Raw genomic sequence first — 18008 nt, 5'->3', positions numbered from 1 at the left:
TGTGACAGTAACGAGATATGCACCGCTGTAAATAAAAAAATAGATAGACAATTCCATTTTGTTCCGCACTATTCATTGACAGAAGGACATACATGTCCACCATTTACTATCTTAAAGGACTTAATTGGTACTTTTTTTCTTCAAGGACTAATTAGTCCGAGGTCAATATCTTCGAGGATCTAATTGTCACTTTACTCAACATTATTTTTGGAGCAGATTAAATATGTGTTATTGCCTTGATGTAACTGCATTTTTTTCCCTTTGTTTTAGAAACAATCAAACTAGGACTAAGATATTATCAATGTACAAATTATTAAAATAAGACAACTAACATGCATTATTGTTATTGATAACCTCATAATATGTTACCATGATACACATACAAAAAATGTGGTGCCCAAATGTTCCTAGTTTAATATAGTTTCCTCAAAGACTAGCATTATCCGTTGGTGACACGGAAGCAATACCACTTGCAAGAAAGAATTAAAAAAATGAAAAGTTAGAGCAAAGCCAATTAAGCTCTTCCCTGCTATGAATTTTCAAAGTTACCATGTCTTGTTGCTAAGTGTATGTTTGGTTTTTGTGATGACAAATACCACTTTTCTTTTGTTTTTTTCAAAGGAACTATAAGATTCAAAGATAAGGTTGTCATTATGAAATTTGGATATCTCTGACTTGATGTGTTCCCCAATCCCATGCAATTTTGTTACATTCCACAAAGTTACTATTTTTGTTGCATAAAAAATAGTAAGTGTGAGACAGCCAGAAACCAAATAATTCAAATAATAAAGTACCTTGAAATTGATTAGCCAATCCCTAACATAATAAAGTTTGAATAGTCATACATGGAAAGAAAATCTAGCATGTATTTTTGTTTCTATATACATATATGTCCATCAAAAGTCATAGGATAAACACAAGAAAAAAACAGAGGAAAAAAATGTCTGAGAATGCAACTCATCATGTGGTGATGCTTCCATGGTCTGCATTTGGCCACTTGATTCCATTTTTCGAACTCTCCATAGCCATAGTCAAATTAGGCATTCATGTCTCCTTCATTTCAACACCAAAGAACATTCAAAGGCTTCCAAAACCACCTTTAGATTTATCTCATTTGCTACACTTGATTGAAATGAATTTTCCATCATCAATAGACTCATCACATCTCTGTGGTGGTGAGGCCACTGTGGACATTCCATTTGATAAAATTCAGTACCTGAAGTTGGCATGGGATCAAATGCAAAATCCAGTGAAGGAATTTGTGTCTAAGTTGCAACCAAATTGGATCATTTGTGACTTTCATGCACACTGGACTGTAGAGATTGCTCAAGAACTTCATGTGAAACTCATGTACCACTCTGTTTACTCTGCTTCCACTATTGTGTTCTTTGGACCACCCGGTCGAATAAGAACACCAACATCGCCAGAAGTCCTAACATCACCAAGAGAATGGGTGAATTTTCCGTCTTCGGTGGCTTTTCAACAAAACGAGGCCATTGCGTTCTATCAAGATGCATACATAGAAAATGTGACTGGGTTAAGAGACATTGATAGGCTTGCCAGTGTAATAGACGGTGCGAATGCTCTATCATTTCGTAGCTGCTATGAGATGGAAGGTGAGTATTTGAATCTATATCAAGAGCTTATTGATAAGCCAGTGATTCCTATAGGTTTGCTTCCTCCGGAGATGCCAGAGAGAAGACATGTTGATGAGTCTTGGAGTAAGACTTTCGAGTGGCTTGATGCGCAAGCAACAAAGTCAGTAGTCTTTGTTGGGTTTGGTAGTGAGTGTAAGTTGAGCAAAGAGCAAGTTTTTGAGATAGCTTATGGATTAGAGCTTTCTGAATTTCCATTTTTGTGGACACTGAGAAAACCAAGCTGGGCAATTCATGATCATGATTCTCTGCCTCTTGGATTTTGTGAAAGAACATCAAAGAGAGGAAAAGTTTGTTTTGGATGGGCACCACAAAAGGAAATTTTGGCACATAAATCTATTGGGGGGTCTTTGTTTCATTCTGGCTGGGGATCTATAATTGAGACTTTGATGTTTGGCCACACTCTTGTAGTGTTGCCATTCGTTGTTGATCAACCTCTCAATGCAAAGGCTTTGGTTGATAAGGGTCTTGCCATTGAAGTGAAGAGAAACAATGAAGATGGTTCATTTAGTAGAGATGACATAGCCAAATGCCTCAGAGAAGCTATGGTATTGGAGGAAGGAGAGGAGCTTAGAATCAAGACAAGAGAAATTGCTAAAGTTGTAGGAGATTTGAAGCTTCACCATGATTACATGAAAGCATTTGTCAGGTTTCTTAGGACTTGATGAATCTGAGAATAGACCTTGTTATTAGTCCAAATGTTTCTTATATTGAGTCATTAAGGAATAAACTCTTAGGTTGTGTTTGATAGGTGTCTTAAGACAAATGCAGATATATTGAGATTATAGAGTCAGATAAGATAGTTATCGAACAAACTCTTAATGTTATGGATGTATTTAAACGTGACTTAAGCCGTAGATCAACTATGTAATAAATTACCTTCTGCGGTTGATTTTGTTGTATGGTTTGAGAAATAAATTTGGTAATATTGTTAATTATTAAAAGGGCTATAAATTACGTTTGAGCAAAGAAAGTCTAGAATTACTTCCAACATGCAATAGATCAACTTGGAGGAAGTTTGGATGGTTAAAAACTCCGATATTGAAAAATCGTTTTCTTAATAATATTGAAATGGTAATTAATGCATCAGAAAATATTTTTGATAGTTCACAAAAAAAAGTATTTGTAGAAAAGCTATCTATCTAGAACAAAATCTAATCTGAAAGTGAAACATCATCTTTCAGAAGTGCATGTGCATTAATTGGTAGAACATTATGAATGGTAAGAGGAAGAAGTGGGAGCTATTGTTAGATGACATGCATGGATATCAAAATTTGTAAAGATAAAAAGAGAGGGTTTTTTGGTATTAATAACTTGAGTAGCTTTTATAAAACAATCTGGTGGTGATTAACTATCTCAAGTTGGATTGGATAAAAAAAAATACTAATAATGAAATTCATATTGCCGAAGTCAGTCACAATTATATGAAGCAAATTATTCAGATTCTTTCGGATAAATTCTAGATAGTAGGTTAGATCAGATACTGTGTCAAAATGACGTTTGTTAATACCTTCTGCCGATGACCATATGAAACTTGTTTGAAAAATTATGAGTGTATGGTAGATTTATCTTAATATTAGAATAACCATCCGCACACCTAGTGAATTGAACATCTGATATATCCGTTGTTCACATTGTTTAATATTTTCATTGTCTACGTATATTTTTCATTTAAAAAAAAATAGTAGATGCAAGTAATTACCATTGAGTGACTAACAGCTTATGAATTATGATGATGTTTTTCTGCAATACAAAATTTCCACAAAGATTACATTTCTATTGGTCCTAAAAAGTTTGAACCTTACACATCTTGCAGTCTCATTGCAACTTCAAAAAATTAGGAATATTATTAAACATTAAAGGTTTTATGCAATTACGGTGCACCTTCCAAAATGACAATAACATTTAAATTATAGTGTTATAAAAATGAAAAGTTAGTAAAGATAGCTATCTACTCCACTGTTTTGAATTATTTTAAGTTATCTCGGAGACTGATACCACGTCTTGTTCCTAACTTGCAATTGCAAAGAATTGTTCTTTCCTTCTATTCTCAAAACTTTAAGCATAGTTCTTTCCTTCTATTCTTAAAATTTGATTACTTTGATCTTGTTTGAGATCATGGCTGGAGTTCTTGTTGGTGGAGCTTTTCTGTCTGGCTTCATTAATGTTGTCCTGGACAGGCTCATTTCTGCTGATGCTGTCAACTTGGTTGTGGGTAAGAAGCTTAGCTCTGACTTGGTTGAGAGGCTGAAGAATGCTCTGACAGATGCTGGAGCTCTTGTTGATGATGCAGAGCTCAAGCAACTGGATAACCATGATGTGAAGGAGTGGCTCAACTCTCTCCGAGATGCTCTTTACACTGCTGATGACTTGCTGGACCGCGTCTGCACCAAAGCTGCAACTCAAAAGGTCACTCTCTTGGGTAGAATCTTCAATTCTGAAGATAGGCAGATGGTGAATGAGATAGAAAGGGTGGTAAGAAGGATAGAAGATCTTGAGAAACGCAAAGGAAAGCTTGGACTTGAAAAGATTTCCACTGCTAGCTTCTCCTGGAAAACTCCATCCACTTCTCTTGAAAAAGGGAAGGTGTATGGCAGGAAGGATGACCAGAAGGCCTTAATCAAGATGCTGAATGACAACAATGAGCATCACCTCTCTGTCATCTCTATCGTTGGCATGGGTGGTGTTGGTAAAACTACTTTGGCTCAAACGATGTACAATAATGCAGAGTTGATGGAGGGATTTGATCGGAAAGCATGGGTTTGTGTTTCAGAAAAATTCAATATTGTTGAGACTACAAAGAATATAGTAAAGGAAATCTCTATAAATACTCAGGATCTTGATAGCTTCAATTCAATTCAAGATGCTTTGAAGAAAGGATTGTCTGAAAAGAAGTTCTTTATTGTTTTGGATGATGTTTGGAGTAATGATCATCATCAATGGAAGGATTTTCTAGCCCCTTTCCAATATGGGATTAAGGGAAGTACTATTCTTCTAACTACTCGCAAGGAAGATGTTGGTTCAGTTGTCCAAACAAATTATCACCCTCACTATCTCATTCCATTATCAGAAGACTGTTGTTGGTCAGTGTTTGCAGCCAATGCTTCTTTTCCAGAATCAAATGGGAGCACAACACTAGAAGGAATAGGCAAAAAGATTGCCAAGAAGTGCGACGGGTTGCCATTAGCAGCAGAAACACTTGGTTGCTTGTGCAGAAGGCATGATGCTAAGGAATGGGAAAAAATCTTAAGGAGTGATATTTGGGGATATTCTACAAATGACAGTAAGATTGTTCCAGCATTGTTAATTAGTTACTTTCACCTTCCTGCACATTTGAAGCGTTGTTTTGTTTATTGTGCACTGTTTCCGAAAGATTATGTTTTCAATAAAGATGAACTAATTTTGTTGTGGATGGCTGAAGATCTTTTAAGCCTACCAAAGAGAGGAGAGACTTTAGAAGAGGTTGGTTGCAAGTGTTTTGAAGAATTAGCTTCAAGGTTATTTTTTAAAAAAACTAAGTACAAATTTGAGAGATTTGTGATGCATGATCTCTTGCATGACTTGGCAATATTCCTTGCCGGAGACTTCTATTGTAGAATAGAAGATCTTGGTGAACAAGAAGAGAAGAAGGTTCTCACTCGTCATTTGTCATATTTCCCACGTGGAAGCTTAGGTCATCCTATCACAAAAGTCTTTAACTCCATTGCGAAATTAGAATCTTTGAGGACATCGTTGTATATTGATGATTTGTTTAGCATGGAAAGTGTAGCATCTAAGTTTATATACTTGAGAGTTTTATCCTTTGATAAACTTGATGTATTACCTGATTCAATAGGTGAATTGATTCATCTACGCTATTTGAATCTCTCGTGCTGTAGCATTAATAGGTTGCCGGAATCATTGTGCAACTTGTATAATCTACAAACATTAATATTGTACAGATGTACTAAGCTGACCATGTTGCCTAGAAACATGCATAATCTTGTGAATTTAAGGCATCTTGAACTTGGAAAAACTCGTTTGGAAGAAATGCCTGGAGGAATAAGCAAATTGAAACACTTGCATACTTTAGATTTCTTTGTGGTGGGCAAGCATGAAGATAACAAAATCCAAGAATTAGGAGGGCTCTCAAATCTTCATGGATCACTTGAGCTAAAGAAATTGGAGAATATTGTTGATGTGAAAGAAGCAGAGAATGCAAGGATGACAAACAAGAATCTCATCGACAAATTATGCTTGGAGTGGTCTTCAGGTGATGATATGGTTTCAAACACAAAAGCCGAAAGAGATATACTCGACAGCTTGCAACCTCACAACTGCTTGAAAGAGTTGACCATCAAGGGATATAAGGGTACAATATTTTCAGATTGGTTGGGGCACTGTTCTTACAACAATATGACAAGTGTATCTCTGGAGTCTTGCAACAATTGCTGCATGCTGCCTTCACTTGGACAGTTGCCATCTCTTAAGGCCCTGGACATTCAAGGTTTTCTTCAGCTGAAGTGTGTTGGCATGGAGTTTTACAAGGGTATTGATGACCCTTCTTTGCATATTGCTCCTCCTTTTCCCTTGTTGGAGAGTCTGAAATTTGATAAAATGGCATGTTGGGAGGAGTGGCACTTACCTGACTCAAAAGCTTTTCCTCAGCTTAAGACTCTTCAAATAACAGATTGTCCAATGTTAAACAGAGATATGCTTCATCAGGTATTCATGAGAATAGTTTCTTCTTCATCGGATGCTTTGAAAGTTCACAAGCTAGTTATCGAATCTCAAGCAGCAGGGTTTCCAGTTATGTCACTTAGAGGGGATACATTATCAATTCGGGGAAGTGAATCTGTGGTGGAGTCTGCATTTAACGAAATGATCAACATTAACCATCTACCCTCCCTCCAAGAAATACAAATCTTAAGGTGTTCGTTTGCTTTGTCCTGGCGGAACAATTGTTTACTACCCAAATCTTTGCAAAAGCTCGCAATCAGGCGTTGCAGCAAACTGGAATTCCCGCAGCACAAGTATGATTTGGTAGAGCTACTAATATTAGAGAGCTGTGATTCCCTCACCTCATTCTCCTTAGATGCCTTTCCCAATCTCAAGAATCTAGAGATAAGAGGGTGCAGGAATCTGGAATCAGTGTCAATGTCAGAGGCACCACATTCTGCTCTTCAAAGTCTCTCCATTACTTACTGCGAGAAATTAGTGTCATTTGCAGGAGATGGACTGGCTGCACCCAACTTGACTCGTCTCAATGTTAGCAGGTGCTCAAAGTTGGAGGCATTACCACGTGACATGAATAGTCTACTCCCAAGTTTACACTCTCTCGACATATGTGCTTGCCCAAACGTTTGCATGTCGCCAGAGGGTGGTTTGCCGCCTAACTTGAAAGAGCTTACTGCCGGAGGTTGCGAGAAACAAGTGAAGGATCTATCATGGATGGCCAATTTGGACGCCCTCACTCATCTCAGAATTTATGGTTTAGGGTGTGAGAACATAAAGTCATACCCAGAGGTGGGTTCGCTGCCTCACCTTCCCTCCCTTACCACTCTCAAGATATGGTGGTTTAATAATCTGGAGACGTTGGAGTGCAACGAGCTTCTCCGCCTCACCTCCCTTCAACAATTGCACATTGAGTACTGTTGGAACCTGGAGAATATGGAAGGAGAAAAGCTGCCTCCCTCTCTCTTGCTACTTCAAATTAAACTGTGTCCTTTCCTGGGAGAACACTGCAAGAACAAGAATCAACAAATTTGGCCCAAAATTTCACACATCCCCACCATTCAAGTTAGAGGCCCGAAATAATAACTGTTTCTTCCTTTCTGGATTTGGATACCTCATCAGACAGATTCACAAGGTGATAAAGGTATGTAGCTAATGCAAGAATATGCTTTCCACATTTAAAGATGACAATCCTGTACCCGAAATAGTCATTAGAAGGTGAAGTTTTGGTGATGCCATTAGGAGCAATTTCATTCCTATCAACTTCACTCATTGATCTTTATCTTGGTATGTGCAGTTTGTACATATATACACCTGCAGTGGGATTCAAATTATTCAAGAAAAAGCATTGTCATAGAATATTTGATCTTTTTGGATTGATATACAGGGTTCTTTTGATATAAAATTAGTGTATTATGTGTATGGAAATTCTTTTATCACTTGTAGTATTATAACCATCAATCACTTTAGTTTCTTTATAATTTCTCTAGTTCTGCTTTGACTTCCTGTTTTAGGGTGTCATTTCTTTTCAACTGCTAACTCTAAAATCAAACTAATAATCCAACATTGTGTTCATGAGGTTTTCACATAAGTGTGTCTGTGGTTATTGTGATGAAATTATGACAAACAGTTAGTCTTGAAATGTATATATATAATTTGTGTTTCAGGAGATACTTTGAAGATCAAGCAGCAATTGTCTTGAGAGCATTGCAGTTCTGGAATGGATCTTGAATGCTAGCTTCAGTCAAAACAAGCAAAAGAAATGAAGAATAACGCATATAATAAACAATGCGAACAACGTATTAAAAAAAGGGTAAAATGCTGTCCTGTGAAACCCGCGCAGTCGCAGCCATAGTTGATTCACGATCCTGTTCTCCAGCAGTCGCTGCTGTTTTCTTCCCTGGATCGCTGCCTTGAATTGCTGTTCACGACCCAGGACCGCCGCCTTGAATTGTTGATCATTTTACTAGGTATGCGGATGGTTATTTTCGTTCTAAAGTGGATGTTTATTTAACTTGGATTTGATTTAAGTAGATACAATGAAATTTGCTGAATGTTCATTTTACTAGGTATGTGGTTGGTTATTTTCCCTCTAAAGTGGATGTTTATTTAATTTGGATTGGATTTAAGTAGATACAATAAAATTTGCTGAATGTTCATTTTACTAGATATGTGATGGTTATTTTCATTCTAAACAGACAGCTTGATGGAGAAGAAGCTCGGCGGCACTGAAGCTGGCTGGTGAGGGAGGGACCGATGGTGCAATGAGAGTTTGGAGAGGGGGTATGTGGCGGTAAAAGGGTTAGAAGGTGGATGGCTAAAGTATAAAAGGTGAAAGTAGGGTTTTTCACTAATTTGTTTTCCATTTAAGTTGATGGAGAACACATTTTCTGAATAGAGATTTCTGACCAGGTATTTCACTAATCTTCATGTTTGCCTTGGTACCCCAATTCAATTCATATATACATAAATTTAAATATTTTTGTTTTTTGTGGATCTAGCATTTGAGAATATCAAAATTGGATGATAGTTTTTTGATTACATAATCAGTAGTTGTGTTGGAAGATTCATGTAGGATAGTAAAAGGAATCTGCATGAGGTGTTTAAGCAACTTTTCAAAATAAAATAATCAAGTAATTGCTGTGTAGTATATGTCTATGATAAGCTATTTCTAATACTAAGAAAAAGGGTTCTTTTAGGATAATAATTTCTTCCTTGTCTTGTTTATATACAGAGATATATCAGTATCCAACATGCTATTCTGAAAAAAGAAATGATAGCAGAAAAGGAGAGGGAAAATTGAAAGATAAACATCAACACAACTTGCAACTGCCCTCAAAACAATGCATATATGTAGTGAATTTATCGCAGTTGCAGCTTCATTTTTTGAGAGAAGGAGTGCACAGCCTACTGGGCTTGTTGGTGTTGTTGTTTGAATGAAATCAGTGCTGATAGCTGAAGTTGAACTCTGAATCTTAGGCTTCATCATCCATTTGCAAGAATACTTATATATAGTGAAATATCTCACCTCTTGATGGAGAGTGGAGATCAAACCAGTATAAAAATTACTAGTTTTATTCTCTGGTGCCTTTTGCTATTCATTTCAATTTACATATTTTGATCTATTTGGTTTCTGAAGCTATCTGTCTGCATGATAAAAATATAGAAGCTACACATTGACACATTTTTGTTACTTTTTTATTTAATTATTCACAACAAATCCAGTTAATGAGTTCAGATCAATTTTTAACTGGTTCGATAAAAGTGAAATTTCATCACATATTTTGTCAGTGAAAGTTCTTAACACCTTGAATTTCTCAGTTAATGATATAAAACGACTATTTTCTTCACTTAAGTTTTGCATTATGTTGAGCATGATTTCTTAAGTCTTGTTTTTAATATGTATATACAACTTTCCATGGAAAGTAATCTCAGTTTAACACACAAATAAGTATAACAATGTAGAGTTTCATTTCATGATATATATCTCTTTATGGGTAGAACAATTTACATCCATCAATTCAACAACGAAATAATCATCATGAATTCATGATTCATTAGCCCCTAATTCTGCTTTATCTATATAGTATGTACATGCTCTAATTCGTGAAACAATTGAAACCTTCTTCACCTTGCATTTCTGTAGCAAATTAAAAAATACAAAACTAATTAGTTCCAAACAAACTAAGTGTAATATATTCAACAACATACGATTTACAATCTTCATTATTTTTATTCTTTTAAGAAGTAACCTTGAATATAGAAAATGATTAGTTCCAAGCCAACATTTTAACCCCACTATTGATAACCTCACAACATAATATATCACCATGGTACTTACATACACACATGTGCAGTCACACGAAGTTCCTAGTTTTATGTAATTAACTATTTTTCACAAAGACTAGTGTCCGTTGGCCACACTGAGACAACACCACTTTTGCTATTTGCATAATTTGTCTCATCCTTCGATGAAAAGCTAAAAAATGAAGAGTTAGTGAAAAGCCAGCTAGAATTATTTTAATTTACCTCGGAGACTAATACCATGTGAAATCATGGATATCTTGGGATATTCTTGATTCAGTAGCCCCTCAGTTCAGTACCTTGTAAACATTGTTCTCTTATCTCTTCTGAAAGTTTGATCACTTTGCTATTGTTTGAGATCATGGCTGGAGTTCTTGTTGGTGGAGCTTTTCTGTCTGGCTTCATTAATGTTGTGCTAGACAGGCTCATTTCTGTTGATGCTGTCAACTTGGTTGTGGGCAAGAAGCTTAGCCCTGACTTGGTTGAAAGGCTGAAGAATGCTCTGACAGATGCTGGAACTCTTGTTGATGATGCAGAGCTCAAGCAACTGGATAACCATGATGTGAAGGATTGGCTCAACTGTCTCCGAGATGCTCTTTACACTGCTGATGACTTGCTGGACCGTGTCTACACCAAAGCTGCAACCAAAAAGGTCACTCTCTTGGGTAGAATCTTCAATTCTGAAGACAGGAAGATGGTGAATAAAATTAAAAGGGTGGTTAGAAGGATAGAAGATCTTGAGAAACGCAAAGGAAAGCTTGGGCTTGAAAAGATTTCCACTGCTAGCTTCTCCTGGAAAACTCCATCCACTTCTCTTGTAAGAGGGAATGTGTATGGCAGGGAGGATGACCAGAAGGCCTTAATCAAGATGCTGAATGACAACAGTGAGTATCACCTGTCTCTGATCTCTATTGTTGGCATGGGTGGTGTTGGTAAAACTACTTTGGCTCAATGGATGTATAATAATGCAGAGTTGATGGATGGATTTGATAGGAAAGCATGGGTTTGTGTTTCAGAAAATTTCAATATTGTTGAGACTACAAAGAATATAGTAAGGGAGATCTCTACAAATACTCAGGATCTTGATAGCTTCAATTCAATTCAACATGCTTTGAAGAAAGGATTGTCCGAAAAGAAGTTCTTTATTGTTTTGGATGATGTTTGGAGTAATGATCATCATCAATGGAAGGATTTTCTAGCCCCTTTTCAATATGGGGTTAAGTACTATTCTTCTAACTACTCGCAAGGAAGATGTCGGTTCAGTTGTCCAAACAAATTATCACCCTCACTATCTCATTCCATTATCAGAAGACTACTGTTGGTCAGTGTTTGCAGCCAATGCTTCTTTTCCAGAATCAAATGGGAGCCCGAAACTAGAAGGAATAGGCAGAAGCATTGCTAGGAAGTGTGATGGTTTTCCATTAGCAGCCGAAACCCTTGGTTGCTTGTGCAGAAGGCATGTTGCCGAGGAATGGGAAAAAATCTTAAGGAGTGACATTTGGGGATTTTCTATAAATGACACTAAGATTATTCCAGCGTTGTTAGTAAGTTATCATCAGCTTCCTTCGTATTTAAAGCGTTGCTTTGTTTATTGTTCATTGTTTCCCAAAGATTATCACTTCAAGAAAGGTGAACTAATTTTGTTGTGGATGGCCGAAGATCTTTTAAGAGTACGGAAGAGAGGAGAGAGCTTGGAAGAGGTTGGTTGCAAGTGTTTTGAAGAATTAGTTTCAAGGTTATTCTTTAAAAAGCTTCAAGACGATGATGAATATTTTGTGATGCATGATCTCTTGCATGACTTGGCAATATTCCTTGCTGGAGATTTCTATTGTAGAATAGAAGAACTTGGTGAACAAGAAGAAAAGAAGGTTCTCACTCGCCATTTCTCATATTTCCCACCTGAAGGTTTACATCATCCAATCTCAAAAGTCTTTAACTCCAATGCGAAGTTGGAATCTTTCAGGACATCATTGTATATCGATGATTTGTTCAGCAAGGAAAGTGTAGCATCTAAGTTTATATGCTTGAGAGTTTTATCCTTTCATAAACTTGATGTATTACCTGATTCAATAGGTGAATCGATTCATCTACGGTATTTGAATCTCTCTTGGACTGACATTAACAGGTTGCCAGAATCATTGTGCAACTTGTATAATCTACAAACATTAATATTGTACGGATGTTCTAAGTTGACCATGTTGCCCATTAACATGCAGAATCTTGTGAATTTACGCCATCTTGATCTTAGGAAAACTTCATTGGAAGAAATGCCTGGAGGAATAAGCAAACTGAAACACTTGCATACTCTACATTCCTTTGTGGTGGGCAAGCATGAAGAGAATGGAATCCAGGAATTAGGAGGACTCTCAAATCTTCATGGGTCATTTGAGATTAAGAAAATGGAGAATGTTGTTAATGTCAGAGAAGCAAGGAGTGCAAGGATAATAGATAAGAAGCACATTGACAAATTATGCTTGAAATGGTCTTCAGGTGATGATAAAGTTTCAAACCCAAAAAGAGAAAGAGAAATACTGGACAGCATGGAACCGCACAATGGCTTGAAGGAGTTGAAAATCAAGGGATACAAGGGTACAATATTTTCGGATTGGTTGGGATACTGTTCATACAAAAATATGACAAGTGTATCTCTAAAGTCTTGCAAGAATTGCCGCATGCTGCCTTCGCTTGGACAGCTGCCATCTCTTAAGTCCCTCTGCATTCAAAGTTTTGATCAGCTGAAGATTATTGGCATGGAGTTTTACAAGAATGAAGGCCATCATCATTCTTCATGTATTGCACCTTTTCCCTCACTTGAGACATTGGAATTTACGAATTTGCCATGTTGGGAGATGTGGCACTTACCTGACTCGGAAACGTTTCCTCAACTCAGGAAGCTTGAAATAAGAGATTGTCAAATGTTAAACGGATATATGCTTAATCAGGTATTCTTGAGAATCCTTTCTTCTTTGTCGTATGTTTGCAAAGTTCGCAAATTGAACATAGCAGAATTTTATGATTCATGGCCTCAAGAGATGTCACTTTATGGGGATACTTTATCAATTTGGCTGTATGAATGTAAGACATTGAGCATCAAGCATCTAAGCTGCCTCCAAGAAATAGAAATCATATCATGTTCGTGTGATATGTCTTTTTTGAGTGATTGTTTACCCAAGTCTTTGCAAAAGCTGAAAATCACAGGTTCTAGATATCTGGAGTTCCCCGAGCAACAGCAGCAGAAATATGATTTGACAGAGTTACAAATACATTCCAGCTGCGATTCACTGACCTCGTTGTCATTGGATGCCTTTCCCAATCTCAAGAATCTCGAAATACATTGGTGTGAGAATGTGGAATCAGTTTCATTATCACAGCCACCACACCCTGCTCTTCAATATGTCAGCATCATTGGCTGCCCCAAATTTGTGTCATTTCCGGGAGAAGGACTGGCTGCACCCAACTTGACTCGTCTCCATGTTGAAAGGTGCTCAGAGTTGAAGGCATTGCCAAGTGACATGAGTACTCTTCTCCCAAATTTGGAGTCCCTTGAAATGCAAAATTGCCAGGAAATTTGTAGGTTTCCAGAGGGTGGTTTGCCAGCTAAACTGAAAGAACTTCATGTCAAAGGTTGCAAGCATCTAAGAGGTCTATCATGGATAGGCAACTTGGACAGCCTCACTCATCTCACTATTGATGCTTTTGAGTGTGAAAGCATAATAAAGTCATATCCAGAGGTGGATTCACTGCCTCACCTCCCCTCTCTTATCACTTTGGAGATCCTGTGGTTTGTTAATCTGGAGACATTGGAGTGCAACCAGCTTCTCTGCCTCACCTCCCTCCAACGATTACGCATTAAATGCTGTAGAAAGCTGGAGAATATAGCAGGAGAAAAACTACCTTCCTCTCTGTTAAGACTTGAAATTGAAGGCTGTCGTTTGCTGGAACAACGTTGCAAGCAGAAGCATGAACAAATTTGGCCCAAAATTTCCCACATCCCCACTATTCAAGTCGATTTCCAACAAATTGTCTGAACAGAGATTTCTGAGCAGGTAATTCTCTAATCTTCATGTTTATCATGGTATCACATTTAAGTTCATACATGCATAAATTCCTTTTCTTTAGAAACACCATTATGCTGTTTTGCACAGAGAGGGAAAAAAATGATAGCTTGATTTATAGAAAGAAAACGGTTATAAAAATGTTTATGCTTAACCTAATTCATTGTGCATAGCAAATTAAATAGGGCTATAAAACTGGTTTCCAAGATTAAAAATGTATTTTTTTCAACCCTTTTTTTTTTCATCAAAAAGTTGCCTATTGTGTTAGAAGATTCATGGTAAAAGGAATCAGCATGAGGTGTATAGCTTTAAAAATAAAAGGTTAAAGTTTTGCTGTATAATCTTCCTTAACCATAAATTGAATCATTAGATAAAATTAATAGTAGGAGATGATTATAATAAGCTATTTCTAATACTATGACTAGGGGCTCTTCAACAGTAACTATTTCTTCCTTGTTTTGTTTGTATACAGACATATATCAGTGGCCAGATGTTATCTGAATTTTGGTAACATATTGTACCATATCTATACTTATCAGCAAGAATTAGAAGAGTAAGTTGGGATTTATGCCTTCAACTGCTTGCTCAATTTGTAACTCTTAAGTTGAATAGATGAAGAGTTATTCACATTATTATACACTCATCTAATGCATTGTAGAATTTCTTTTGGATACGTTATCAAACAGTTTTCCCAAGGTGATCTTGATACAGCTAATGTCATTAGAAGATCAAGTTGTGATGATGCCATCAGACAACAATTTCAATTCTATCAACTTCACTTATTGGTGAGTATCTATCTTTTTTTATTTTTAAATAAATTAAAAAATAGGCATACCATGAATTTAACCAGGTGGTCTTTATCCTGGTATGTGCAGTTTTACATATATTAAGCTACATAAGATTCTGCACTGAAATGTCTACATTGAAAATCTTTTCTAAGTTGTAGTATTATGGCAATTAGATTATGCTTGTGATCACTTTATTTTTCTATCTAACTGCATTTAACTTCCTCTTTGCAATTTAACTTTTTGGTGGCATTTGGGTTTGTTAAATATCCTTTTACTGCTGACTCTAAAATCAAAACAATGATCCAACATAACCGCAGTACTATGCATTCTCAAAAAAAGGTGTAGAAAATAAAAAAGGACTGAAAGACCATAGAATGATAACTGATCATGAAATTCTGTTATTTGTGTATGTTTATTAGTGTTTCAGAAGAAAGCCTCTGAGCTCTGCATGAGATACATTGAGGACTACGCAGCAATACAGAAACAATGGAATGCCCTTGCTGTCACTTGAGCAGAGAAGGCCAAATATTCTGAAAACAGAAATGATATCAGTTTCAGAAAAGGAGAGGGAAGCTTGAAAGCTAAACATGTATATAGTGAATGTATTGATTATTGAAGTTGTAGCTTCATTTTCTGAGAGAAAGAGTGCATCCTGTTGATCTTGTTGGTGGTGTTGTTTGAGTGAAATTGTGTTCTGAGAACTTAGATTAAACTTTGTATCTTTGAGGCTTCATCATCCATTTGTATGAAACTGTGAAAAGTCTCACCTTTTTGTTATTTTTTCATTTGATTATTTACAAAGTTAAGATCATTATTAGCTGGTTTGATTAAAGTAAAATTACATCACATACTTTCTCAGTGAAAATTCTTAAGACTATATATATATATACATATAAAGAACTTATATTCCTCTGCAATTAAACATTAGTTTCTCTGTGATGCATTATCTTTTCTTTCCTCGTTTGCTTTTTTTTTTTTTTTAACTAGTCTTGAAACACTTGCAACATAAACTCTGTTGAAATAATATGGTATAAGATAAGGGACTTCATCATGAAAATTAGACAAGGATTTCTTTTGCCCAAAAACTCATTTTCAATTTTTGTTTTTTTTTGTTTTTATCATCCAAAGAGAGATCCTCTTTTATAAAAGTTAAATATTCATCTTCATAATTGAAACGTCATTGTATACTTTTTATAATCACATAATTTCCCAAAACAAAAAACGGGGGAAAGATAACTCTAACCCTGCTTGGTTGGCTCTATAGTTATTTCTCCTAAGCAAATTCCCTATGTTGTTCCGTATATTGACTACTAATAAGTTGTCGAAAAGAGAATCTTGTCAACAAAAAGAAAAGAAGGTTCTCACTCGCCATTTCTCATATTTCCCACCAGGAAGGTTACATTATTTCCCACCTAGAAGGTTACATCATCGAATCTCAAAAGTCTTTAACTCCAATGCGAAGTTGGAATCTTTGAGGACATCGTTGTATATAGATGATTTGTTCAGCATGGAAAGTGTAGCATCTAAATTTATATGCTTGAGAGTTTTATCCTTTCATAAACTTGATATATTACCTGATTCAACAGGTGAATCGATTCATCTACGGTTTTGAATCTCTCTTCGACTGACATTAACAGGTTGCCAGAGTCCTTGTGCAACTTGTATAATCTACAAACATTAATATTGTACAGATGTACTAAGTTGACCATGTTGCCCATTAACATGCACAATTTTGTGAATTTACGGCATCTGGATCTTAGGAAAACTTGTTTGGAAGAAATGCCTGGAGGAATAAGCAAATTGAAACACTTGCATACCTTAAGTTCCTTTGTGGTGGGCAAAGATGAAGATAATGGAATCAAGGAATTAGGAGGGCTCTCAAATCTTCATGGATCACTTGAGCTTAAGAAGTTGGAGAATATTGTTGATGTGAAAGAAGCAGAGAATGCAAGGATGACAAACAAGAATCTCATCAACAAATTATACTTGAAGTGGTCTTCAGGTGATGATATGGTTCCGAACACAAAAGTCGAAAGAGATATACTCGACAGCTTGGAACCTCACAACAACTTGAAAGAGTTGAGAATCAAGGGATACAAGGGTACAATATATCCAGATTGGTCGGGCCACTGTGCCTACAACAATATGATAAGTGTATCTCTGGAGTCTTGCAACAATTGATTCATGCTGCCTTCACTTGGACAGTTGCCATCTCTTATGGCCCTGTGCATTGAAGGTTTTAGTCAGCTGAAGTGTGTTGGCATGGAGTTTTACAAGGGTATTGGTGACCCTTCTTTTCATATTGCTCCTCCTTTTCCCTTGTTGGAGAGTCTGAAATAAATAATAAAGAATGGATTAACAAATTTTGCATTATGGAGGACCAAATAATTTTTACACATTTAATATGTCAAAAGCTATACATTTGCATCTCTTCTATAATTTATCTTGGAACATCTTTCAAAGAGAAATTATATTAAGTGTTTGTTATTTGTGTTGAATAAATATTTTAACTTCCAACTCTTCATAAAAAAAAAATAGACATTATGGTATTTCTTAGAAGGTATGTGTTTGGTATCACTTATCAGTTATCAGAAATTGTAAAGAAAGAGGAACTGATCATAATAACTATTTAGTTGCTTAGTTGATACTCCTAACTTGTAAGACAAAGATATAACAAGACCAGATATCCTTAGCAGATAGCAACAGAAGTAATTAATAACAGAAAAATGTAAGGAATCCGAAATCGAAAATATATAACATTGCAGAACTTTTGACAAGTCAGAACATAATCAATTCAGTGGTATGGGGAAAATTTATTAACTAATAAACAAGATAATATTATACATGATAAAGTAGAAGTTATTTATTATTGACGAATAGACTAACATGAATATTTTTTTGTTAATAGTCCTTCTGGCAAGAAATTATGAAAACTACAAACTACAAAGCCTACAAAGTAAAAACATCTTTGTAAACGACTATCAGTGATTGAT

At 36.1% G+C, this 18008-nt stretch overlaps 2 protein-coding genes and 1 pseudogene across 2 annotated transcripts; all 3 read left to right on the top strand.

The window, feature by feature from the left end:
- Window positions 1-886: 886 nt before the first annotated feature.
- On the top strand, window positions 887-2491 carry LOC130961344 (UDP-glycosyltransferase 91A1-like). Its single transcript, XM_057887178.1, has one exon. The coding sequence runs from the start codon at window positions 890-892 to the stop codon at window positions 2318-2320; it is 1431 nt and encodes a 476-aa protein (XP_057743161.1). The 5' UTR covers window positions 887-889; the 3' UTR covers window positions 2321-2491.
- Window positions 2492-3723: 1232 nt separating this feature from the next.
- Window positions 3724-8649, top strand: LOC130961343 (putative disease resistance protein At3g14460). The gene is made up of 3 exons (XM_057887176.1): window positions 3724-7512; window positions 8036-8338; window positions 8567-8649. The coding sequence occupies exon 1, from the start codon at window positions 3774-3776 to the stop codon at window positions 7449-7451; it is 3678 nt and encodes a 1225-aa protein (XP_057743159.1). The 5' UTR covers window positions 3724-3773; the 3' UTR covers window positions 7452-7512; window positions 8036-8338; window positions 8567-8649.
- A 1884-nt stretch (window positions 8650-10533) lies between these two features.
- LOC130961223 (putative disease resistance protein RGA3) lies at window positions 10534-14200 on the top strand (annotated as a pseudogene).
- Window positions 14201-18008: the final 3808 nt, after the last annotated feature.

The sequence above is a fragment of the Arachis stenosperma genome, chromosome 2 (genome assembly GCF_014773155.1).
Source record: "Arachis stenosperma cultivar V10309 chromosome 2, arast.V10309.gnm1.PFL2, whole genome shotgun sequence".
NCBI lineage: Eukaryota > Viridiplantae > Streptophyta > Magnoliopsida > Fabales > Fabaceae > Arachis > Arachis stenosperma.
Note: the sequence above shows the minus strand (reverse complement) of the source record. Positions and strands in the feature narration are given on the sequence as shown.